Raw genomic sequence first — 27,244 nt, 5'->3', positions numbered from 1 at the left:
CTATGTTTCCTGTCATTTTTTAAAACTAACTCAGCTTGGTTGTTTTATATTCTACATCTGATTATTCTAGTTATCTTCAATCTTTGTAGTTTACTTTAGTGTTTTTTTTAATTCTGCTAAATCCTTTTTTATTGTGTTTTATCATTTTTGAAAATAAACTCAGTATTAGCATCAAATAAAAATGCCCTCCACCAAATAATATCTGCATTTGCTTCTGAGTGACACGTAGCTTGAGTCCCTGGACCATACAGGTGAGAGGGGAGGTTTCAAATCCTTGAGAAGCCAGTTCTACTTCTGACTCACAATATCCTTTAATATGCTGTAAGGACTGCAGCTAACTGCAAGGGTGCTCCCAAGACTGTGTATCAGTTCCTATCCTACTGCATGTGTGTTGAAATGAACTCTGAAGAGTACCTAGTCAGCAAGTGCCGTCAGCACAAGATGCTTCAGTGTCCAGGATTCCTGTTAGCTCTCCAGGTTCCTAGGATCCTTTCAACTTATTTGTTTGTTTGTTTACTTGCTTGTTTTTTAAAGTTTAGTTTATTGATTGATTTCTTCCAAGAGACAAAGAGAGAGAAAAGAGCACCTTCTGCAGGGTCCTCACATGGTGGTGACCCAGGTTAGATCCCGGACACATGCTTGCCTGATGTGCACAGGGATGTCTCAGGACGTGATCCCATGACCTTTACGTGTGGATCTAGTTGCATTATTGATACATCACAACCTAAATCCCCTCCCTTTGTTTTATCTAAGAATCCCTTACTCTCCTCTATTCTCTTTAATGCTTAAAAAATACATTTTTTATGTTTTAATTTATTTTATACCAAGGAAGCCAGAAACCTCTACAAAGAAAACTACAAAAATCTAAAAATAGAAATTAAAAATGACACAAAAAAGTTGAAGGACATCCTATGTTCCTGGATGGGAAAAATACAATCAAAAGAGCAGTTCTACCCAAATTAATCTACATATTTAACGTAATCCCAGTCAAATAACCAGAAACAGTCTTTACAGATTTAGAAAAGACAATCATAAAATTTAGACCCCATATCACCAAAGCACTTTGGTACAAGAGGAGTGGAGTAGGAGGCATCTCACTCCCTGACCCCAAAATATATTACAAAGATGTGATAATCAAAACAGCATGGTATTGTCACAAAACCAGACATGTGGACCAATGAAACAGAACAGAAACTCCATAAATAAATCCCAAGACATAGCCAACTGAATTTTGATAAAGGTCATCAGTCAGTCCAGTGAGAAAAATAACTTCTTTAGCAAATGGTGCTGGAAAAACTGAGTTTCCACCTGCAGAGAGATGAATCTGGACCTCTATCTTTAACCATTAACAAAAATCAACTCAAAGTGAATCAAAGATCTAAACCTAAGACTTCAAACTATAAAACTACAGGTAGAAAATACCGGAGAAACTCTGGGAGCCATCAGAGTAGGTAAAAACACATTTTAAAGCATTTTATTGAACAGTCTTATTTTTAGCTGAAAGGTTGGTTAGAGTACCTTAGCCTATTACTGGAAAACCGAAACCCAAGTTCAAGTTTTTAATTACATTGTTGCCATTTAGAGAATTGGGAGTTCTTTTCATTTCAGTGCTGAGAAGCTGATCAGGCAAGCTTTTTTCCATCATCCCCAAAGCTAATAAAACACATGTTGGATGTAATCCAGGAGTGCTCTATTTCCCATGTCCCTGAAAAGTCCTAAGGTACACTAACTAGTAGCCATCATCTTTCTACCAACAGTACAAAATCTCCCCATCCATGTGGGCAACCTGCTGACAAAGGAAAATGCAACCATCCATTACTGCCATTAACATAAGTTTTTACTACTCCAGACCCTAAAGCAGATGATTCTCCCAATGAGATTGTTTTCAAGTATCTCAACAAAGGTTCTCCTAAGGTGAGCACAAGGCTAGTCCACATTCTATCCACAGGTGGGCCAGCTGACTGCAGCATTCCAATCCTCTCTCCTTCAAGACAGCTCACCTTTCCTGAGGGCAGCAAGGCAGTCTTGGGCAGTGTAATACCCTGCATGAGGAACCATCTGTGCCAGGAGGGGCTCCACAATTTCCCTCCCCATGTTACCCCCAGGTATTCTTCACCTCCTCAGGACTCAGAGGTCAGCTCACTCTATAATCCTCATCTAGACAAGAATACACTCCTAACCAATTCTGGTCCAGTTACTGCAGTCAGCCACTCTCAACCTCCCCATTCTACGTGAACTTTAAAAAATTACTGAAGACTTAGAAATTGTAGAGGAATACCACTATACCATGTAGCAAGAAAAAGCAAAATCAGAAATCTAAGAGAAATTAAAAATAAAATGTATTCCATCAATACCTTCAGCTATTGAATATACTGAGAAATTTTCTTTCAAAGTACCACCTAAATATCCGCCCATGCCTATATGGTCTTTCAGCTAGTAAATAGGGTTTTTTCAGGATGGGCACCTAAGTGTGAATTCTGCCACTGCTTTCATGAATGAGACATGCTTTTGGGTTGGGAACTTGTGCATACTGCACAGACCAATAATCAATTTATATTATTTAGACACATTATATAAAACATTGGAATGTACAAATTAGCTAATATAAACAACATGTCATTAAGCAATAGGGTTAGTAGGTTAAGTAGACAAAAATATTGAGCATATTAAATTCTAAACACACTTATTCATCATATCACCAATTTCTATCTTGCAAAACAATAAGCAACCTCTCCTTTTCTCACTATCCTATTAGTTCTTACCTAGCATATGTATTTCAAGTGGAGATACTAAGGTTGATAAGGGGAAGCTCGGAGAGAAGATAAAGGAGCAGGGGTGTTTCTTACAGTGGTCTCTCCTGAGCTACTCTAATTTTTTCCAACTCTGCATTAATGAAAAAAAAATACGGAAAAAAATTTAAATCGGAGTGAGTAAATTCTGTGATGGAACATTAACAAAAATCAATAAACTTGAGACATTCATAGGTAAAATAATCAACAGCTAAGTCAGTGGAACACCATGTAAGAGGCAAGCTAGCAAGGTGTCTGCCTCATCCTCTTCTCCCTGCCTAAGACTTTTGTTATATCATATTGTAACTTACTCCAACTCTTCCAATCATTTCCTACTCAAAACTATCCTGTTGATTCTCAACAAAGAGAACTGAAATACCAAATACTGATTGTAACTCTTGGAGTCAATGGAATGGCAACTTAAAACATTTAAATAAATTGAGATGTAAAAATAAACAACCCCTAACATTCAATTTAACATCTAACTTCCGTAAACACCACATGAATAACAAGAAAAGACCTTCAAATTAATCTAGTCGACGATGATCAAGAAATGATATATGGGCATTCAATAACTCTCCACATAATTATAGTCACAACTGACTTTAAGGAAATGAAACTATGTTTACATTCAGTTTGGCATAATACCCTTTGTGATGGCCACAAAAATGCAGCAGGACTTTCAGTGCAACTTGAGTCTTGGTCACAATTTATCAATTGAGTCTTGTCTACTACTAAAACTGTAATTAAACTGTACAGTAAGCTATTTATACGTCTGCAATCATTTCCTTTTCAACATACACCAGACTCAGTTTTATTCTGTGAAATCATTTTCAATTATATATTTAATCTCTCTGTTATTGCTTCAATTACACATGTGCCACCCACTAGCCCGGATCCCGGCGGGAGACCCTGGCAGCAGCTGCCACACATGTCAGAGGGCTGTTATTATGCTCAATGGGAGCCACATGTGCCAACCTGCCACCACGCTATGTGCCCTGTGACCTAATTCAGCCTATCAGATTTTGCTAACCTTTAAAAAAAAAAAAAAAAGGAGTGATTCCTGCTACTCATGATGCAGAAACAATATAAATGTTTCAGAAGTGAAGTATCCTAGAAGAATCATCTCTCAAGATCCCTGAGCAGGGAACTATTAGGGAATAGGAGAATCTGACAAGCTAAGCTATAACAAACACAGTTCTTAAAATTTAGCTTTCAAGAAGTGGTCATGGGGCCAGGAGGTGGCGTAAGGGAGTTGTAAAGTTGCTGGACTCCCACATGGCCGACCATAGTTTGATTCCTGAACCACCAGCTTGAAACTCACACTGGGTACATGTACATGTGTGCATACATGCCCAAAATTTCAAGAGGAGAATGGAGGAGAAGGGATTGCAGCATGGCCATCTTCTGGCGGGGGTGAGGGGTGTGGGGGTGATTTTTCACTTACTGTCTCTCCAGCAAGCACAATAGCAAAAATCTCTCTCTAAAAAAACGGGATTCATGCCATGTATATGAGAAAAGAGCATTATCCTAGAAACCACTTCGCCTACAAAGAAAAATTTAAAAAGGGCAGTCACAAAAAAGATATGTAGGGTGTACTGAGCTCAAGATTCTTAAAAAAAGAACTAGTGTCTCGAACATCGATAACACAACTCTTCACAGAGGCCATGGTACATCTGTGAAAAATTAGTGTGACGTTATCCATTTTCTCCTGAGCAACCTAGAAACAGTGTAAGTTTGATTAAAAAGTGGCACAGGCAGGTAGCAGAGCATCTTGAGGATCTGAGTGTCTGTATCAGTGAGAATACAGAACAACGAAAACTCGCACATACTCCTTGGACAAAGTGAAATTAGCAGACCCATTTTGGAGGGAAAGCGAGCAGCGTCTAGTGGTGTTGAAGATGCACCTATCCAGTGGCTCGATTTCTGTTTGCAGACATGTACCTTAGGAATTCCTACACATGTACATAAGGAGACATGCAGGAAATGGTCTTAGTGACACACATGAAAACATGAGAAATGGAAGACAATCTAAAATGTTGACCACCTATTTTTAAATACTAGGCAAGAATTAACTAGAGCTAATGTATCAGTATGAATGAATGAATGACAAAAACATGAGTGAAAAATGTAAATTGCACAAGGACACAAAACGTATGAGCTTATTAACATACAAATGTTTTAAAAACCAAAGATGTTAATATATAGTTTATAGATGCATAATACATATATGGTAAAAACAAGGCAGTGAGTTTCTCACTTGCATTGAAAAGAGAAAAGGGAGCTTTAGTTATCTGTAATGTTTTGTTTCTTTAAAAAAAAAATTCAATAATCTGTCTTAACTAAAGATGCATTTATTAATTCTTTTTTTGAGAGAGAGAGAGAGAGGGAGATTTTTGCGATAGAGTGCATGTGCTCACCTGAGAGACAGAGAAACAGAAAACAAGAAATCACTATCCCCAGGGGATATGGCCATGCCACAATCCCTTCTCCTCCACTCTCTTCTCCAGATTTTGAGCACGCACATGCACCCAGTGTAAGTTTTAAGTCACTGTGGCCAGGATTCAAACTGTGGTAGATTATGTGGGAGTCCAGTGACATAACCATTATGCCATCTGCTGATTTCTCATTTGTTAATACTTTTGTATTTTCTATGTAGACGGTCATATAGGCATATTACTCATAATATTTGTCTCTCTTTCGTTTTACTCCTTAGAGCTTTTATCTTCCTTATCTTGTCATGCTACAGCTGGCACCATCAAATGTAAAGCTTAAAGGTCTAATGACAGGGAACACGCCTATCTCTTCTTTATTTGAGAAGGAATCATTCCACCATGCTGACTCTGTGGCCTGGTGGTTAAGGCAACCAGATCTCACAAAGCAAACCAAGCAGTTCAAGTCCCGGACCTGGCAGTTTGAGAAGAATGCTGGGCACGTCTGCATACATGCCCAAAATCTTGACAGGAGGGAGAGATGGAGAAGTAGGGATAGTGGAGTCATCATGCCCCAGGGACCTTTATCCTCTCCCTCACTCTCTGTCTCACGGGCAAGTGCACACACCCGCTAACAAAAATAATAATTTAAAAAAGAAAGTTAAAAAGAAGAAAGCATTCTATCACTTCGCCATCAAGTTTGATGGGGGACCAGCAGTTAGTGTAATGGCTATGTCGCTGGACTCCCATGCAGACGACAACGGTTTGAGTCCTGGACCCGGTGACTTAAACACACGCCAGGCGCATGTGTGTGTATGCCTAAGATCCCGAGAGGAGAATGGAGGAGAAGGGATTGTGGCGTGGTCATCCCCCTGGGGGTTGATTTCTCGCTTTCTGTCTTTCTGTCTCTCTGTGTCTCTCTGGCGAGCACACGCACCCTATAGCAAAAACCTCTCCAAAAAAAAAAAGAGTTTGATGGGTAACGTAAGTTTTGGTAGATATATACCTTACTTGTTTAAGAAGTCTACTCCTATTCCAGGATTAAAAATGTGTTCTTAGGGGGACCAGCAGCATAATGGCTATGTCGCTGGACTCCCACACAGTCGACCGCAGTTCGAGTCCTGGACCCGGTGGCTTAAAACTCACGCCAGGCGCGTATGCGTGCGTCCCAAGATCCCGAGAGGAGAATGGAGGAGAAGGGATTGCGGTGTGGCCATCCCCCATGGGGGGTGATTTCTCGCTTTCTGTCTCTCTGTCTCTCTCTGTCTGTCTGGCGAGTGCATGCGCCCTATAGCAAAAACCTCTCCAAAAAAATAAAAAAATGTGTTCTTGGTGGTGGTGGTTCCTGAGAAAGGAGTGTGAAGTTCATTGGTGTTTTCCCTCCACATTTAATGAAATGACTGCATAGTTTTCTTTCTTTAGTTTATTTACTTATTTCATGGGCAAGAAAGAGAGAGAGGGGTATCCTTGACAGGGTCCTCCCATGCCACAATCCTTCCCCCAGCCTCCTAGACTAGGATCATAGTCACACACAGGTGTACATGGGGCTCAGGTCCACCTAGGTTCAGATTTGCTTACAAAAAACTATTCATTGTACTTTCAAATTACTCTATCTACTGTCTACCAGTAGTTATTTATTCTACTCATTCCAAAATTAGCTTTCTTTCCCCCTTGATCACCATTTGCTTATCTCACTAGTCCTTTTGAAGAAAGTTTTAGTTTTGTTGATCTTCTCTTGATCTTTCACTAACATCTTAAGTTGTATGTGGCACTCACTAATGTTAAGCCTTTTTACTTTTGCAATATAATCAGTGATGCTCCAAATTGACCTCTTCAGGATATTTCTCTCAAGAATTTTGATGCAGAATATTTTTTTAATCAATGAGTCCTAAGTATTTTCTAATTTCCACTGTAATTTGTTCTCTGACACCTTAATGATTTATTGTTTTAAAGAATTATTTACTTAATTCCACTTGTTATTACTAGGTTTTTTTTTGTTTGTTTGTTTGTTTGTTTGTTTGTTTGTTTTTAATTTGACCAGAGGGACAAAGGGAAAGCCAGAAAGGAAGCCACCACCAGGTCTGGGATTTGAACCTCAGTCAGTCATGTGGGTATTCAGCACCTTAACCACCATGGCCACCAGCCAGCCCTCACCTGAACGATTTATAAGAATAATTTTCTAAGAACATGGGATTGTTATAATAATCTTTGAATCCTTGATTTCTTATATAAGTTCATTGTTTTCATAGAACATGTGCAGAATAAAAACCAATTCTCTAAAAGTCTATTCATACTTTAGGACTTACAGGCTTATTTTTATAAAATACTTGAGAAGAATTTGAGTGCAGAGAGATAGAAACCGATGTATGTACGGCATAATCACCACATACATGAAGTATGATGCGTGTGTTTGTGGATCATCTGCAGGTGCTTTCTTATTACAATGGGAGAACTGGGCAGTTGTGGCCTAGAAGATATAAACACAAAACCCTAAAACATCCACTAGCTGGTCCTTCATAGAAAAGGCTTACAACTCTCACCTGAGCTATATATACTTAGCATCTTACCCTAGTCCTCTGTGGCAGTTTCACACACACACACAAAAAAAAAAAAAAAACAACTTAATTGTGTAGTCAATATTTAGTGGCTACTGCTCAGCTCAAATAGAAACTTGAGGAGAGGGGAGAACATGTCGTCATTTATTACTAGGTCTCCAACTCTGGCAAACTGCCTGGCCTATAAAAAAGCACTCAGTATCTGTTGACTTAATATAAACTTGGAAATTAAACATGTATATTTCTATTTTCTTAGTCTGAGCATTCTCTTCCACATTTTTCTTTTAAGAGAGATTTTTGCTATAGGGCACATGTGTTTGCCAGAGAGATAGAGAGAGTCAAAGAGACAAAAAGCAAGAAATCACCCTCCAAGGGGGATGGCCATGCTGCAATCCCTTTTCCTCCATTCTTCTCTCGGGATTTTGGGCACGCACACACATGCACCCAGCATGAGTTCCAAGCCACTGGGTTCAAGACTCGAATCACAGTGGGCCAAGTGGGAGTCCAGCAATGTAACAATTATGCCATTTGCTGGTCCCTCATACGCTTTTTTATTTCACCACCATCTATCGAAAAAATTCACTATTTTAAAAGGAAGCATTTCTAAATCTACTTTCCTTATCTCAAGAAAGAAAAGGAAAGGGGAAAAAAAAGAAAGTCTAGTTCAAATAAGTCTTGTCAACAAAATATTCTATATCTACCTCTGTGAGTCTCACAGTGCAAACCGATTATTAAAAATTGTGTTGAACTTGTAGTAGAGAAACCTACTTTATTATTTATAATTCCACATCTCCCCAAACTACCACAGATCCCATTTCTCTGCAAGCGTTCGCTAACTTAAAAAAAAAAAATACTGTTTTAGAAATGTATTTACATCAGATAATGAAACTAGAATTGGGCCAGTTTCCATTTGACTGGACAAGACAGTAGTCAATAAACTATCTGTGAAGGACCAGATAGTAAATATATTAAAATTTATGAGCTATGTGGTTTGTGTCGGAGCTGCTCAACTCTGACATTTTAGCACTACAGCAATCCTTCGCAATATACAAACGCATGTATATGGTTGTGTTTCAATAAAACTTTATTTGCGAAAGCAGGTGGTGGATCTGGTTTGACTTGCTGGCCAGAGTTTGACCCCAGGCTAGGGGACTGAAAATGATCTCCACTGTGCTGCTCAGTATGATAGCCACTAGTATACACAGCTATTTAAATATAAATTATTTAAAACTGCTAGTTTCTTTGGACTACTTGTGGCCTAGTTGTTAAGGAAGTAGATCTCATGTGGCTGACTGTGGTTTGAATCCCAGCCCCAGAGCTTGAAAAACACACCAGACGTGTATGCAATGTCACCATACCTTATCGGGCGGGACTTTCTCCCTTGCCCTCTCTCTCTGACTGTTTCTCTCTCTCTCTGGCAAGCAGGAAAAGGACATAGATTACCATGCTAAACTAAGACCAATAAAAAGATGCATCAAAAGTCACTGAAAACTTCCTTGTTTTCTCCAGCCCTTCTCCACCCGTTGCCTGAGCCCACTTCCAGCTGTCATTCATCTTCACAGCAGCCCTCCCCTCAAATAGTTCTTGATGAAGTCACCAATGCTAAATCCAATAATTACTTCTCAGCTCACTGGGCCCATAAACAGCATTGAATACAGCTGCTCTTTCTCTTTCTCTTGAAAGGCTTAGTTCTGCTTGGTCTCCAAAATGTTCTCCTCTCTTGTTTCTCTCCCTACCTCAGTGGCCACCCTTTCTTGGTCTCCTTTCCTGGATCTCATCTTCAAGACTTTTAAACAATGGAGTGCTCCCAGACCTGAGTTCTTAACCCTCTTTGCTATTTCTAATTGCAATAGTTCGAATATGTCCTCTGAAAATTCATGTGTTGAGTCACAGTGATGGGATTAAGATGGTGAAAATTTAATCTGATTATTGTGCAGAAAGGTGGGGCCTTTGGGAAAAGATTAGGATTAAGGTTATTAGGATAGGACCTCCCCAGGCTGAGTTCTGGAGTGTTTATATGGAGAGGGAGTAAGGGGCAGATGGACACAGGCCACATTGTCTTGCCCTCTACCATGTTGTAATACAACCCCAATAGATGACCCCTGAATCTCCGATCTTCAAATCATGGGCTAAATAAATCTCTGTATTCATAAATCAGCCCGTTTCAAGGTTTCATATTATTATCAATGGAATAGACAGAACACAAATCAGTGCTGAGGGTCACACCCAGTTTCACAGATGCTTTTTAAAGATTTTGTTATTTATTTGTTTATTTTAAATTTTTGTTATAGGGCGCATGCACTTGCCGGAGAGGGAGAGAGAGGGAAAGTGAAAAATAAATGAGAAATCACCCCTTGGGGTGGAAGCGGGGAAGGCCATGCTGCATTCCCTTGTCTTCTGTTCTCCCCTCGGGATATTGGGCAAGCATGCACAGGTACCCAGTGTGTTTCATAATCCATTGGGTCCAGAATTAGCAATGTAGAGTCAACCATGTGGGATCCAGCACTTAACTGCCATGCCACCTGCTCATCCCAGTTTGATGGATTTTTAAAACACTATGCTGACTATTTTAATTATTTCTCCCCACTCAAGCTCTCTCTCCCAAACTCCCAGACATATATATTCAGTTGCCTTGGGGATATCTAAGTGTTATCTCAACCCTAAAATGTCTAAAAACAGATTCTTTATCCCCCCCCATACTTACTCCTCCTATAGTTCTCCTCCCAGAAATGGCAACTTGATCCTCCCAACTGCTTAGATCCAAACCCTTGGAGTCTTGGCCTTCTTCACTCTCACATTAAATACATCAGCAAGGGAACCAGCAGTTGGCATAATGGCTATGTCGCTGGATTCCCACGTGGTCGACCGCGGTTCGCGTCCCGGACCTGGCGGCTTTAGAACTCACGCCGGGCGCGTGTGCGAGTGTGCCCAAGATCCCGAGAGGAGAATGGAGGAGAAGGGACTGCGGTGTGATCATCCCTCCTGGGGGATGATTTCTCACTTTCTGTCTCTGCATCTCTTTCTGTCTGTCTGGTGAGCGCACATGCCCTATAGCGAAAACCTCTCAAAAAAAAAATTTTTTAAAAAATTTAAAATTAAAAATTAAATACATCAGCAAATCGTGTTAACTTTATTGTCAAAATACTACACATCCAGAATCTCACCACCTCCAACATCCTCATCACCATGACTGCCAACATTCAGATCCAACTCTCCTCACCTTTTCTTACCTGGATTAGAGACAACCCCTGCTAACTACACTCCCTGCACCTGACTTTGCCTCCCTATAGTCTATACTGACGCCAGCAACCAGATACCTTTCGAAAGGTATCTGGATCATGTTGGTCTTCGCTCAATTTCCAGAAATCACTCCCCATTTTGCTTAGAGTAAGAGCCAAGTAATAACACTGCACTTCTCTCTGAATCCCTCTGCCACCCTCCCCATTGCCTGCTCCACCCAAACCACATCCTGCTCCAGTATCCCGGTAGGCATCAGCCTTGGAGCTCTGCACGTAATGAACCATTTGCCTGAAACACAGTTCCTCCAGACACAGGATGATGATGTCATTTACCACCCTTGTCAGGGTATTTCAGGGAGTAAAAAGGGGTGCGTTTAAAATTATGCCAGGACAACGGATATAAAGTGAGACTATCCTAGGTAAAGTCAGATGTGCAGTCTCCTATCCAGACTAGCCCACAGTCCTCCTCCCCCTGCTCCATTCTGCTCCAATATCAGCCTAGTAGAGAGGCTTTGCCCAAGTGGTCTCTATAACACAGTAGCCTCTACCTTTCCTCTTATCCAGATCTCTTCATCTTGTCTTACATTCCTCAGTGACACACAATGAAATATCATTCAGCTTTAAAAAGGAAATTCTTGGCACCAACAGTTGGCATAATGGCTGTCACTGGACTCCCATGTCGTCGACCACGGTTTGAGTCCTGGACTCGGTGGTTTAAACTCAAGCCAGGCGTGTGTCCGTGCGTGCCCAAGATCCTGAGAGGAGAATGGAGGAGAAGAGATTGTGGTGTGGCCATCACCCCTGGGGGGTGATCTCTCACTTTCTGTTTCTCTGTCTCTGTTTTCCTGGCGAGCACATGTGCCCTATAGCAAAATAAACTCTCAAAAAAATAAATAAAAAGGAAATTCTTTTCTTTTTAAAAATTATTTTATTAATTATTATTATTATTTTTAAACTTACTGTAGTACTCAAAAACAGAGAGCAAGAGAAAGTGAAAAATCAAGCCACCAGGTTCAGGACTTCAACTACAATTGGCCATGTGGGAGTCTAGCACCCCCCACCACCACACCACCTACTGGCCCCTTAAAAAGAAATTCTGACACACGCTACAACATGGATGAATCTTGAAGACATTATGTTAAGTGCAATAAACCAGTCATAAAAATCACAAATACTGTACAATTCCATTCACATGAGGTACTAGGATAGTCAAATTCATAAAGACAGAAGGCAGGCTGGTGATTGCCAGGAGTAGAGGGGAGATGGGAATAAGATGGGGAGTTGTGTAAGGGATATGGAGCTTATGTGGGAAGGTGAAAGATTCTGTGGAATGAATGATGGTGATGGCACGGCCATGTTAACCTACCTCATTCTACTGAACTATACACTTAGGAACAGCTAGGGTGTATTCACCTTAGTTCATACACACTCACAGTATTTCCAATGAAAAGTTCTATAGAGTAAAATAAAGACAAGTATGACAGAGTTCCCTGGGGAGATGGGACATTTGGGGAAAGGGTAGGTTTCCTCGGTAACCCAAAGCATATGAAAATTTGAGTCCAGGAGATGAGAGGCATGACCTGGGGTTTTGTGCTTCTTGCAGACACTGAGAGATAAACAAGGATAAGAGGCCCATTGAGATGAATCTTGAGGAACTCACACCACAGGCTGTTTTCTTGTTGGTGGTGCCTTACAAATCCCTCATTCCTGTTTTTAAAGGGGGTAGGAATGTCTTCATCTTCACGGTATGATTCCCAGCTTCTCCAGTTTGCAAGTATAGAAGAAACCTTTACTCTGCATCTCCTCCTTCAAAGATATAACTAACCCTGTCATCTACTCCAGGGGTTAGCATTTAAAAAGACTACCTGGCAGGACAGTGGGTGCTTGCCAGACCCTTCTTACAAGTCTTGCCAAGTGGAAACTCATCATTAAGTTCATGTGTTCATATTAAATCACTCTGCACGTCACTGGTTACCCCTAAATCAGCCCCCACCCTTGGTCTCATGGGTGGCTTCAGGCAATAATGGAGTAGATACATGTATATAAAATACTCAGAGAACCATGCTGTTCAATTCTTCATGAGCAGATGCCACTAGGAACTTGGGGAATTAAGTACATATGCATTCCATTACCATATAATTTTAAACAAATTCTAACCCTTGAGCATCATCTTTCTTTTCAAGTCTGTACCACTAAGAAAATTCTCCTTAGTAATCTACACTGGAGTGAACATCACCATTGAATGTAACTCATAGCAGGTTGTGGTAATATTTCATTCTTAATGATTAAAGCTAAACTATATTAACACTATTCCATGTAAATGCACCATTCTAGGTGAGAACAATAAAGTGTTAACACGAGGTGATGTTCTAAACATACTATTTGATACTTAAAAATAGGACTTTATGACATTCATTCATAACCAGAAACAGAAAATAAACACAAACAGAATAGCTTTATAATCACATTTTAGAAAAAAAAATAAGCCCTAATTATCAATGTTAATTGAAACAAGTAAAGAGTTAGTACAGTTATTGCAAATACAACTGGAAAAATGACTTACATCCAGAGAGTCCTCCTTCAGTAAGATAAGGGCCATATTCTGTGATACCAATCGGCAGGAATATCCTAAAGCCAGGGAAGGAACAATGCAGTGAGTTAACTGTTCTTGCTATGAGTTAATGAGTTTTCCAATGGTTATCTGAATTCAACCTTCCTTCTTATATCTACCTTATTACTATCTTAAGCCTGTTGCATCACAGAGAGGAACAGGGCAAGAGTGAGGGAATAGAATAGTAAGCTTAAACTGATATTGATTCTTGCAGACAACCTGAATAGAACTGGTGGAAAAGGTCTTTATAATTGAAGGATAAAATAAATACTCGTCAATTTTCTTTGGATTTTTCTTTATCCTTGTTATCCTGGTATAACATTAGGATAAGCTTTGGATTAGCTAAAATAACAGCAAACACTTCAGGAAGACAAATGGAATCTAACAGTGCTGCTAAATTGACATAAACATGCCTATTAGAAAATCAAGGTCCTTCCTTTCCTTTTTTAAAAGTAGGTAATTTTATTTTTTTAATTTGTTATAGGGCATGTGCGCTCACTAGAGAGAGACAGAGTCAGAGAGCGACAGACAGAAAGTGAGAAAGCATCCTCCCTGGGGGGGAATGACCACATGGCAATCTTTCCCCCATTCTCTTCTCAGGATTTTGGGCATTGACTCACATGCACCCAGCACATTTCTCAAGCCACAGGGTCCAGAATTCAAACTATGCAGTCAGCCATGTGAAATTCAGTTGCCTTAATCACCATGCCACTTGGTTGGCCCAAAAATAAGGTCATTCTCATAAGTACTATACTTTGAGGGAGTTGTTTTTTTCTGCCCAGATAATCTTTATTTGAACTAATTAAATCTGAAATTTTTTAGCAAAAAGTTTGGAACAAAAGTATTCCTAATTCTTACCAACATTTCCATCTCATTTTCAAATAAAGGCATCTCTATAGGTTCGGCAAAATATTCTTTCTACTTTTTGTTCCAGTAGAGGGAAATAAATTTTTAAAGTTTGTTTCATTATATTCATGATAGAAAGTGCATGCACCGAAATGGGGAGGCAACCTCAGCAGGGTATCATCACTCCACAATCCACTTCCCTGTCCTCTGGCTCATCAGGTTGTACTGTGCATGCATTCAGCACATTTCAGGCTGATTGGACCAAGGATTTGAACCCACAGTCTGCCGTGTGGCTTTCAGCCCTACAGTTCAGTGCAGTACTAGCTGTACCACTGTCTGGTCCAGGGAACATATTTTCTGCAAAGCTCTTCCCTACTCAGGCTTTGTACTTCATGGCTACCCAGTGACCACTCACAGATCAAGACAAGAGCCTTTCCTGATTCCTTCCTGCCAAATCCACATCCGTAGAGCCAACTGGCAGTGCAGTGGCAGTGCAGTGCTCTGTAAGGCTGACCCACATGGGGAAGTTCACAACCAGAGCCCTCCCTTAACATGCCACCTTAGTGCAAGCTCGTGACCTGTGGCTGACTGCGATGGGGAGCAGCTCACTGAAGACCCTGTTCTGTTAGGTGTGCTGTCTCTCTCTCTTTCTCTCTCTCTCTCTCTGTTTCACTCTATTATGGAAGAGAGAAATAAACTTAAAATTCATACCACTCTGGGGAAGAAGAGACTCTAACCACCTTGAAATACAACAGTGTCTTCCAGGACTCACACAAACCACCCTGCATCCTGGCAGTGCCTTGGGAGACTTACTGTAGCATCAGCACGTGCTTTCACCTACCCTCATCTCAATTCATCTCACTGACAAACGGCAAGAAAAGAACCCTTTCATCTAGAAAGCAGCCCTTGCCAATCCATTTTTCCCTTGGCGCCTTAAGATAATGAATAAACGGCAATAGAAAGCTGAAATAAATCATCAGCATTTAGAATTTCAACCTGCCATCAAGTATAGAAGGCCCTTGACTTCTGATGGCTTGATTTACAATTTTTTAACTTGACGACAATGCAAAAATTACATGCATTCAGTAGAAACCTTACATATCCATGTAACCATTCTGGTTTTCACTTTCAGTACCATATTCAACAAATTACGTGAGACATTCAACACTTTCTTATAAACTAGGCTTTGCATAAGATCATTTTGTCCAACTGTAGGCCGCAGTAAGTGTTCTGAGCATGTTTAAGGCAGACTGGGCTAAGCTAAGCTGTTTGGTATGATAGGTGTATTAAGTACATTTCCCACTTAAAATTTTTTGATTTGTGAAGGGTTTATTGGGATGTAATTCCTCCTTAACACAAGGAGCAACTGTATGTGACAATCTTGATGAAGAGCCTTACCCAATATTGTTCCTAAAGCAAGGATGAGCCTGGATTTTCCTTGCAGGACAGCGAAACTATCCCTCCTCATTGATATTATATTTAACCAGAAAAGGAGACATGATTTAAATACATGGTCAAAAAACAGGTTGCATTGGGAACCAGCAGTTAGCGTAATGGCTATGTCACTGGACTCCCACATAGTCAACCACGGTTCGCGTCCCGGACCCAGTGGCTTAAAACTCACACTGGGCACGTGTGCGTGCGTGGCGAAGATCCCGGGAGGAGAATGGAGGAGAAGGGATTGCGGCGTGACCATCCTCCCTGGGGGGTGATTTCTCGCTTTCTGTCTCTATGTCTCTCTCTGTCTGGAAAGCGCACGTGCCCTATAGTGAAAACCTCTCTCAAAAAAAAAAACAAAAAAACAAAAAAAACAGGTTGCATTTATGTGCTCAGTTCTAAAAACAAGTCAAACATAGAATTTAAGGCAGGGAAAAATAAAGACTGGCCCAGCGGCTGTGGTGTACCTGGGACACAGTGCCCAGGAAGGCTGGCAGCAACATGGCCCACTGGCCGTTCAGACCTCTGGATCAACCTGAGAACAAGCCCAGTGTGAACACGGGTACTCAGAATCCTGAGGAGCTGGAGGGCTGGGGGAAAGGGTCTGCAGCAGGATGAAACCCTGTCGTGAGTGCTTCTCTTCCTCTTGTGTGCACACATGTGCTATCATAACAAAAAACAACAGGAAGACCAAGAAAGACTTCATTGCTATTTTGGAGGAGAGGGAAGAATAAATAAATGGTTTTTAAGGTCCGAAGTATTTGCTTCACTAAAGATTGTTGTTTAAAAGGAGTGTCTTTTAAAGTTCTTCTAATCAAATTTTAAAGCATAAAACTAAGGCTTTAAATTCAAATGTCATTTTTTAAATGCAATATATATAAAAAAAAAGATATAGCCCAGGCTGTTAACAATGGTAATCTCCAGGGAAGGGGTTATTTCTCTTATTAAAACAACCACATATTATTTTTAAGACTAAAGCAAACTGATTTAAAACCACAATACCACATGGGCAAATACCTGATAAACCTCCAAGATTAAAAAATAAAGAGAAAACAAGAAATAATTTTCTATTGATTTTCAAACAAGTTCAAATCTGTATTTTATCAATAGTGATATGTAAAAGTGATATTCGAAATACCATTTAAATTTTTGTGGGACCAGCGGACGGTGTAATGGTTAAGTAGCTGGACTCCCACATAGTTGACTGCGGTTCAAGTCCTGGACCTGGTGACTTAAAACTCATGCTGGGCACATGTGTATGCATGTGCACAATCCTGAGAGGACAATGGAGGAGAAGGGATTGTGGTATCCCACCCTCCTGGGGGGTGATGTCTCACTTTCTGTCTCTCTGGTAATTACATGCACTCTATAGCACAATCTCTCTGAAGATTTTTTCTAAAACCGTGTCATGACTTTTCCGACAACATGATAATATACAGGGCTGCTGAAGCAAAGCTGCGTCCATGTAAAGATCACAGGTTTGGTTTCCGAGTCGATCTGTATATGTCAGGCTCACTTGCCCATAATCCTGGCTGGCTGTGAAGGCTGGGGGGAGGATTGTGGTCTGCAACCCAACTGAGGGTGCTGTCTCTCTCTCTCTGTCTCTCTCTGTGCCTCTGTCTCTCCCACTTATGAAAGAAAAATGTCAACTTAAAAAAATTTACTGCAGAGTAGTAGGATTAAATCAATCTAACTCTTAATTTTCTATTAAAATTTTACAAATGCATTCTTTCTTCCTTTAAGTTCTTAGACTAAGTCCAGAAAGAAGGTCTACATTTTACTCTCAACTTACAAAAGGGGATATTGCAAATTTAATCATTTTCTTCTAGGTTCCACTTACTCTTTCTTCTTCCCCAGAGACTTCCAGCAACTTCATGCGATGTAGACTGTTACAAATTTAGTATAACTAATGCAAAGGATTTACTGGTAGTTTTTTATTTGAACAACAGCTGCAGAAGCAAGCTGTAATTTTTAAGCACTAGCTGGCTGCTTTATTTTATATTTTTCAATTTAAGAAAATGCCATTTGACAACTGAAGCTACACAAAGATATGCTGGTAAAACTCTTAAATATTTTTTTTTCTAGCCAGGGCTGAAGAAGGGCAATAAATAAAACTACTGCCACTTTCATGAATTTAAATATACCAAACTACAGCCTTCTAGGAAAAATGAAAGACTAAAGATTTCTTTTGTTTTTAATTTGGAAAATGAAGTGAGATTTTGCTTAGAGAGTTATCACATAGAACACGTATTATTAGATAGACCATGGGAGTTAAATTGTGACTTAACTAATGTAGCAAATTAAATTATGTCAATCCAAGTTTGGTGTGCTTGATTTCTAATGTTTTTGGATAAAATGAGATCAGTTATTGGAGAAGAGCCAGGTATGAAATGTCAATCCACACTTGTAAATTGAGGTCTAGTTCTTTAATCTTGCGATCTAACAAGATGGTCATAAAACGACTGAGAGGGAAAGCTCTGGGATTTTACTTTTTACTTTAGTTGAAAATTAACAGCACACTACCATAGTGTTTAGTCTTTCTATTACCTGAATATAATCAACATTCAAAGAAAGCAAAATAGTATAGAATCTATGGTACTTAGAGCAGGACTTGATGTTAAGACAATAAAATAATATTTTACACTAGAAAATATTACTACGCCAAAGCTCTCAGATCTCTCAACCAGTGTCCTTTCTTTTGCTTTCTCTCTCCCTTTCTCTCTCTTTTTCTTTCAACTTAAGCTTAAATTGCCAAAGGTATCCAAATCCAGATTTCTCTGGAGACATTTTTGAAATGGTCAGGAACAATTTATCCTTACTAAGCAAGTCTCCTGTTGTCACAGTAACTGAGCTGTATCTATCATTGGGATTCAATATGGGGTCAACCCTCAATAGGCGTGTTGTTAGTTCTAAATATTTTCAGAGAGGCTGGCCAACCGATGTCTGAATGTGAACGTATGAAAAGCACTAAAAGATACCATAAATAAATGACAAAAGATGGTCTCTTAAATGAGGTCATAGAGAACCAGTCATGGTGGTGCAATGACAGCACTAGTTTCGGAGGCTGGAAGCCACATGGGATACCCAGGTTTGGTTCCTAGGCCAATCTGAACACAGTGGGTACAGTTGCACACGTCTGTAATCTTGGATGAACTAAGGTTGGGGCAGAAGATTCACAACACACACCCTGTCAGAAATACCTATCTCTGTCTCTTTTTCTCTCTCCATGTCCCTAATAAAGGGACATAAAGAGAGAGCACAAGACAGAGACTAGTCTCTTAAAGAGACTCCTCCATTAAGAGAACAGAGTAGCTCAGGACTTGTCTGAGGAACCACGTGCCTGGGCATCTTTGACTCTAGACTCTTCTCAGAAATTCATGTCACACATCAAAGCTTGATAGTTCAACCATTCCTCATTAGCTCATCCCCAAACATAGCTACTCCCCAATACTGACCCATTCTATGTTTGTTTTTTTTAAACAAATTCTTGAAGGTTCAAGTTTTTTGTTTTTCTTTAGTGAGAGATTTTTGCCATAGGGTATATGTACTTACTAGAAAGGCAGAGAGACAGAAAGTAGGAAATCATCCCCTAGGGGGGATGGCCACCTGCAATCCCTTTTCCTCCAGTCTCCTCTTGGGATTTTGGGCATACATGCATATGTGCCCAGTGTGAGTTCCAAGTCACTTGGTCCAGGACTCAAACCACAGATGGCCATGTGGGAGTCCAGCAACATAACCATACACTATCTGCTGGTTCCAATGGCTCAAGTTTTAAAACCTGTCTCATCCATAAAAACTTCGCTGGTCTTTTGCAATGCATGCTTTGCCTTCTGGGAAGTGAATATCATGTGTCATGGTTAAAAGGGCTCCAACTCTCAGCACTTTCACACCTGTGTAACCAAGGCGGTTATTTCAATCTCTCAGTGCCTCAGTTTGACTGTGAAAAAGGGGATAGTGCTGATTTCCAAGGAAATAACATGCACCAATCAGTAAAGGACTTAGCACTGTGTCTGCCATATAACAGATAACATTTACCAACGGTTATGAAAGCCAGTCGTGCTTAAGATCTACCCTGCAATTAGCACCTTCTCATGCATTTCATTCTTTAATTTGTCTCGATAATGCATGCCCCAGATGCAGAATGCAAGTTCCCCAGCCTACACCGGAGTACCCGGCAACAGCACTAGCTGTCGCTAATGAAGACATCCAGGTTTAGATATTCCGTGAGAAACAACGTGGAGACTGAGAATACTGTCAGTGCTACGCCTGTCACAGCCCGGCCTCACTTGGGAAAGGAGGCTTGTCTTCCTTCCAATGAGCAGGGCAATGAAAAAGCAATAACAGGATAGGCACTCGGTGCATTTACTTGCTTTTTTAAATTAAGCTTCTAAGACAACCTGTACATATCCCATAAAATCATGTTGTATATCTTAAATATACATAATAAAATTTAGTTTGGAAAAAAAACCCCTCAGATCATAAGAAGTGGTTTAAAAGTATCAAATGGTGGCTACCAAGATGCAGGGGGCAGGCAGACTCTGAATCTCCACCTAGAAAGGCTTTAATATGAAAGCTATTTCCAACTTAATGCCCCTAGGGGGGATGGCCACCTGCAATCCCTTTTCCTCCAGTCTCCTCTTGGGATTTTGGGCATACATGCATATGTGCCCAGTGTGAGTTCCAAGTCACTTGGTCCAGGACTCAAACCACAGATGGCCATGTGGGAGTCCAGCAACATAACCATACACTATCTGCTGGTTCCAATGGCTCAAGTTTTAAAACCTGTCTCATCCATAAAAACTTCGCTGGTCTTTTGCAATGCATGCTTTGCCTTCTGGGAAGTGAATATCATGTGTCATGGTTAAAAGGGCTCCAACTCTCAGCACTTTCACACCTGTGTAACCAAGGCGGTTATTTCAATCTCTCAGTGCCTCAGTTTGACTGTGAAAAAGGGGATAGTGCTGATTTCCAAGGAAATAACATGCACCAATCAGTAAAGGACTTAGCACTGTGTCTGCCATATAACAGATAACATTTACCAACGGTTATGAAAGCCAGTCGTGCTTAAGATCTACCCTGCAATTAGCACCTTCTCATGCATTTCATTCTTTAATTTGTCTCGATAATGCATGCCCCAGATGCAGAATGCAAGTTCCCCAGCCTACACCGGAGTACCCGGCAACAGCACTAGCTGTCGCTAATGAAGACATCCAGGTTTAGATATTCCGTGAGAAACAACGTGGAGACTGAGAATACTGTCAGTGCTACGCCTGTCACAGCCCGGCCTCACTTGGGAAAGGAGGCTTGTCTTCCTTCCAATGAGCAGGGCAATGAAAAAGCAATAACAGGATAGGCACTCGGTGCATTTACTTGCTTTTTTAAATTAAGCTTCTAAGACAACCTGTACATATCCCATAAAATCATGTTGTATATCTTAAATATACATAATAAAATTTAGTTTGGAAAAAAAACCCCTCAGATCATAAGAAGTGGTTTAAAAGTATCAAATGGTGGCTACCAAGATGCAGGGGGCAGGCAGACTCTGAATCTCCACCTAGAAAGGCTTTAATATGAAAGCTATTTCCAACTTAATGCCTTTAAAATGAATACACACCAGGATTTTGTTCTCACATCCTACATCCATTAGAGGAACACTATAGACCCTGAGAACTCCCTATCTATCTTACAACTGTTTAATGGATGTTTTATCCAGAGTAATAAGGAAATGATGACTATGCGATTCAGAAAGGCTCCATCTGAAATTTCACTTTAGACTAGCTGATGCCAAAAGTTTAAGCTAAAAAAGAAAATTGCTAATTCCCCAAAACATAGCTAGTTAGCATAAATTCAGGCAAGGGCTACAGGACTCTGGTAACATGCCAGCTTCATACTACTAAAACCTACAGGCCGCATCACTGTCCATCTACTGGGTCGCTGGAAAAGTCACAAGGTATTTTTCTAGGCAGAAACGCGTTATGATTTTTCCGACAACCCAGTACATAAAACAGATTGGCTCATAGGAGACATGAGTATTCCTGAACTTAATTTAACAAAGCATATTTATTACCAAGGTATAAACAAAAAGTTACACTTTAAAAATAAATTCTTGAGGCTGGATGGTGGCACAGCAATAAAAACACAACACTCTGTGAGACTGACCACAATGGGAAAGTTCCAGATTTGCGCCTGGAGACATCCCTGAATACACTGGGCATGAACCCAGGGTGCCCACGATCTGGGGCTGACTGAGGCTGACGGTGGGTGGATGCATCAAGGAGGGGGTGTCTTTCTCTGTCTTTCTCACTCAGGGAAGAAATAAATAAGCTTTTACAAAAGAGAAATAGCTAATGGATATGAACGCTTCTGAACATTATTCACATTACTACACCTTCTCTCAAAAGTACAAAAATTAGACAAAGATGAATTACTTTCTAAGGCTCAGAGCAGCCTCAGTACATGCATGTACAACTTCCCTTTGTGAGTAATAACACGTGTTTGCAGGGTTATCAGCCCTTTTCTTTCCCTTCTTTTTTTTTTCCAAACTTAGCTAGACTCTGACAGACTCAGATATAACAAAACCAACACACCAGGGAAGGGCTGCCTGTGCTCCCTGAGGGCCGCTGATGCGGCCAAGGGCTGATGAGAGAGAGCGTGGCCTTTCGTCAGCTGGTACTCGGTCAGCTTCCCACAGCAAACACAGTACAGCACAAAAGGAAGGGAAGTCTGTGGTGAGAGGCATACATAGGTCATTAATCCAGCAGCAACACGGACGCCTTAGAAAACTTAGAAGGGCTATCTCTACAGTGCATTTCTTTTTTCCTTAAGAGAGGGTCTCACTATGTCATGATCTTCCTGCCCCCTCCTCCAAAGTAGCTGGGACTACAGGGTGTGCCACCCTGCCCAGCTCTTTCACGTGGGGTCTCACTATGTTGCCCACATTGTCCACAAACTCATGAACCTTCTGCCTCAGCCTCCTCCTGGGCCACCAGTGCAGATGTACATCAAAGCTTGGCCTACAGCTCAATGTTAACTAGAGAGGTTACCCACTTTCTCATATTGTTCCAAAAGAGCAAAATGCATACCACCTAAATTTTAGTATTTCAGGATCACAGTCATTTTGGCATGCTGTATTTGAACAACAGGGGCCATAGGTAAATATCAGGTGTTTTAGATCAATTTCTTTAAAGTTTATTTGCAAGTCTCTTCCATAAACCAGAGATATAGAGGCAGAGAAACTGCACCCCCACCCCCAAGAGTCTCAATGTTGTGTTTATTTCACTCCCAGATTTAACCAGCTCTGGATCACGGGCATGCATGTGCCCAGACTTACTAAGGGAAGTTTCCAGATGTGAACCTAGAGCTTTCTCACATAGGTCAGCCTTACTGAGCATTGCATTTTGCTGCTACACCACCATCTGGGAAATAATACCTGAAGGGTCGACCTTTAGATAGACAGACAGATAGACAGATATACACTCACACACACACATACATATACAGACAGTACACAAAGAATGAATGTGATATTCTTCATATATAAAAATGCTACTGACACATCCTCAAAGGCCTGTAAACTTAGGGTTTTATTTTCTAGTAAAAGCACTAGAATATCATCACAGTCTTGTACAAAAATATGGATGTGAGTGACAACCAGCACAGATCCAAGGACAGAGTCTATGACTGATGCTTCAGAGACTATTTATGAGTCAAAAGCCACTCTCTTGTGACCTTAACTTTGGTTGTTTGGAAACCTCAACTGCATTTCAATGAAGCTTTTTAAAATTTTTGTTTTGTTTTATTTTACAAGTTTAATGCATGCATGAGAGAGGAGAGATTCCCTTGAGAGAGCCTTGCCACATCACATTCCCCTTTCCCCTACCCTCGTCAGGATCCTGGATACCCACATGTGTGCCTGGCCCATTTTCAAGTCAACCAGGGGATCTAAAACCATAGCCTAAACACACATGTGGCTTCCACCGGGCAGTCCAGTACTCTACAAACTGCTCCACTAGGCTGGACTACAAACTACATTTAATTAGCTACAGCCTCGATAAAAAGTTTTTAGATGTTTTTTGTCTATTAAAAAAAATGAAATTCATCTCCAAAAGGTAGATATTATTTATAGCTGAGGTTATCTGAGAGAGCTGATTTAAAAGATAAGGTTTTAAGGAAAGGAATTCCACTGGATAAAGATGATAATATTCCAAGGAGGCTACTCTGAAGAGGACAATAGTCACTGAAACGCAAAGATTCTGGTGCACTTCTTTTTAAAAGTGAGTCATGACATAAAGTCTGCTTCTGTAAAGACATGATAGTTACACAGCCTTGGTCTACTCATTTTATCACATATATACTAGCATGTTTTGTTACATGGTAATAGTATCCAAAACCTCAGATAATTTAAGTATTTCAAATCATCAAAATTAGATTTTTTTAAAGTTACTAATAGCAACTCTTTTTCAAACTTAAATATAGTTCTTTAATAATGACAAAATGTTTTGACTTAAAATACTTTACTTCAGTTTTCACCTCAAAATGCTTCACAAGCAAGGTGGTTGTTAGCCAAGATGGCAAAAGGAAAGATATAAGGATCCTAGGAAAACCTGATAACTGGTATAAATACTTAAAATCATTGTAATTAAATGAAATAATTCATATTTATACTCAATGAAAACATGCTCTCTTAGTCTCTTAGAGTAAAATTTTGTGGGAAAAAAATTAGAAAATCGAAGTGGTCAGCTCTAGAATTCTACATACTAAATAAGTATGCTTAATTCTTTCCAGGGAGCAATAATAGTGTTAATATTCATAACAAGAAGATAATGCTCATAAAAGCATCTTCATTGGATCTGGATAAACTTTTCTTGGTCTTGTGAATGAAGAGTTCTATAAAACATCATCTGTTAATGCATTTGAGAAACAGTCACATTTACAAAACACTTTGAAAACATAATACAAAAACGAGCCTCAGGAAATTATCTTTTAAATTGATTACCTATATTAATCGCGGTTTCTTGTTTGTCTCCTGTCAACACCCATATTTTAATTTCTGCCTTCAACAGAGTTGCTATGGTTTCTGGAACCCCTGCCTGAAGGCGATCTTCTATGGCCGTGGCTCCAAGCAACAGTAAATTCTAGATTAAAAAATATTTCCAATTAAAGATTGGTTAAGAGCACCATTAACAACAAAACTTTGACAAAAGAAAGACAATCAAAATGTTCTGAGAGGGTCATCTTATTTCCCCTACATTAAACTTATGCTTGCAGATGTTTAATGATATCTCTATGTGGGGCACTTCCCGAGCCCTAGCGGTGCTAGAACCTCACACATACACACACACACACACACACACACACAGAGGCAACCCAGTATCGGCATTTACATCTGGTGTGTGGACTTGTGAGAATAACAGTCACCTGGCAGCACAGCGCATGGGCAAGTCAGCCTGAGGATATTAACAGGGCATGACTCTTCTCTCACTCCTTCTGTAAGGAAAGCATTATGCTATATTTTACAAATGAGGAGTCTTCAAAAAGATAATGAAAAATAAGTATTGTGAAAAAGTATACACGATTTTAAGGTGTTTTTTGTTTGTTTACATCAAAACAAACTCATACTTTAATGCCATTTTCCACAAACTTTTTGAAGTCTCATCCTACAAGAACTGACTGATTCTAAATGATATGCTTACCTGGCTGAGTAGGAGTAAGAGACCTACGATGCTAAGAATTTAAAAACTAGAGAAGAAAACATCAAAGTATCTAATAAACACACACTATGAAATGTTGCCCCTCTCAGTCCTCTTCAAGGTCCAGGATGGGTTGGTTCACACTGAAGTCAGGTATAGACATGCAGTCTCCTGGTTGCCCATGCTCTGCCTGCTGGACTGGTGATTTGAACACTGCTCAGAGAGACTGTTCCCCCTTACTGGCCTCCCTTTGCCTTTCCAAGTCACCAGACTGGGAAAAACCTGCAGCCTCTTGGGTACCCACCACATGCCTGGCACTGCGTGGGCACATCACCTACTCAACCACTTTCTCCCCACCCCCCGCTTATAAACATAATTTCTGCATATTTCCGGTAAAGCAGGGAAATGAACACCTGAATTCAGTTCTTCTCTTACCTAAATTTCATTAAAATAACAAACTGAATATAACAAACTCCCCTCCACAAAAAAAAAGTGAGTAAAAAAAAGGAAAGTGAAATTGAAAAACCAAGAAAGGAGTGAAAAGGCAAACAGGTGATGTCTTCAAAGTTATAAGAACTGGAAAATGGCTGGGTCAATGGCTGCTGACATGTAACAGTGAAAGATGGAATCCAGTTACTGGATCTGAAGAAATCCAATGAGTAGAAAACAACCTAAAGCCCTGGGATAAACTGAGAACAATAGCAACAACAAAATCAAAGCAGGCAATGTGAGGTAGCAATGGCAAAAGCTTAATTAAATATTACTGCAATAAGCATGAAAATTCTCAATATCTGAGCAGCCCACGCAGCATTCTGATAGTTCACGTGACTCCAGAGGGTGAGCTGATCTCATTAACCCTAATCCTAGGCCAGCTTGGAGGGTCATTGAAGCTGTTTTGGACCTGATATATATATTTTTTTTTTTTTGAGAGGTTTTTGCTATAGGGCGTGTGCGCTCACCAGACAGACAGAGAGAGACAGAGAGACAGAAAGCAGGAAATCACCCCCCCCCGGGGGGGGGGATGGCTAACCCACAATCCCTTCTCTTCTATTCTCCTCTCGGGATCTTGGACATGCACGCACACGTGCCCGGCGTGAGTTTAAGCCACCGGGTCCGGGACTCGAACCGCGGTCGCCTACGTGGGAGTCCAGCGACATAGCCATTACGCTAACTGCTGGTCCCAGACCTGATATTTTTTACATCATTAATGCTTCATCAAGGATGGCTAGACCTTTTATATAGCCCATAAAAAAACTAAGTGCTTCTTAAAGCAAGGAAAGAGGATGATTCAAAACTAGTGTTTTATTAAGATACTTACAAGGAAAGAACACAGGTCATGTGAAGAGTCTTCAAAATATTCATAGAAAATGTATATTATAAAAAAAAAAAAAATTGCAGGACCAGTAGTTGGTGTAATGGCTATGTTGCTGGACTCCCATGTAGTCAACCGCAATTCAAGTATCAGATCCAGTGGCTTAAACTAATGCTGGGCATGTGTGCGTGCATGCCCAAGACCCAGAGAGGAGAATGGAGGAGAAAGGATTGCAGTGTGGCATCCCCCTGGGGGGTGATGTCTCGCTTTCTTTTTCTCGGTCTCTGTCTGTCTGGCAAGCACACGCGCCCTATAGCAAAAATCTCTCCAAAAA

The 27,244-nt window shown here is 40.4% G+C and overlaps 1 protein-coding gene across 3 annotated transcripts in view; it reads right to left on the bottom strand.

Moving 5' to 3' along the window:
* The window catches only part of ATP8A2 (ATPase phospholipid transporting 8A2), a 693,132-nt gene that overhangs the window by 493,227 nt on the left and 172,661 nt on the right, over positions 1–27,244 (bottom strand). For all 3 annotated transcript variants that reach the window (XM_006159534.2, XM_006159533.1, XM_006159536.2), the window contains exons 23-24: positions 24,905–25,043; positions 13,579–13,643 (exon numbers count right to left, since the gene is read on the bottom strand). In XM_006159534.2, the coding sequence (XP_006159596.1) occupies positions 13,579–13,643; positions 24,905–25,043 (204 nt within the window). The remainder of the gene's footprint in view (positions 1–13,578; positions 13,644–24,904; positions 25,044–27,244) is intronic.

The sequence above is a fragment of the Tupaia chinensis genome, unplaced genomic scaffold (assembly GCF_000334495.1).
Source record: "Tupaia chinensis unplaced genomic scaffold, TupChi_1.0 Scaffold000634_1, whole genome shotgun sequence".
Taxonomy (NCBI): Eukaryota; Metazoa; Chordata; class Mammalia; order Scandentia; family Tupaiidae; genus Tupaia; species Tupaia belangeri.
The sequence above is the reverse complement of the archived record's forward strand: the minus strand, read 5'-3'. Positions and strand labels throughout refer to the sequence as shown.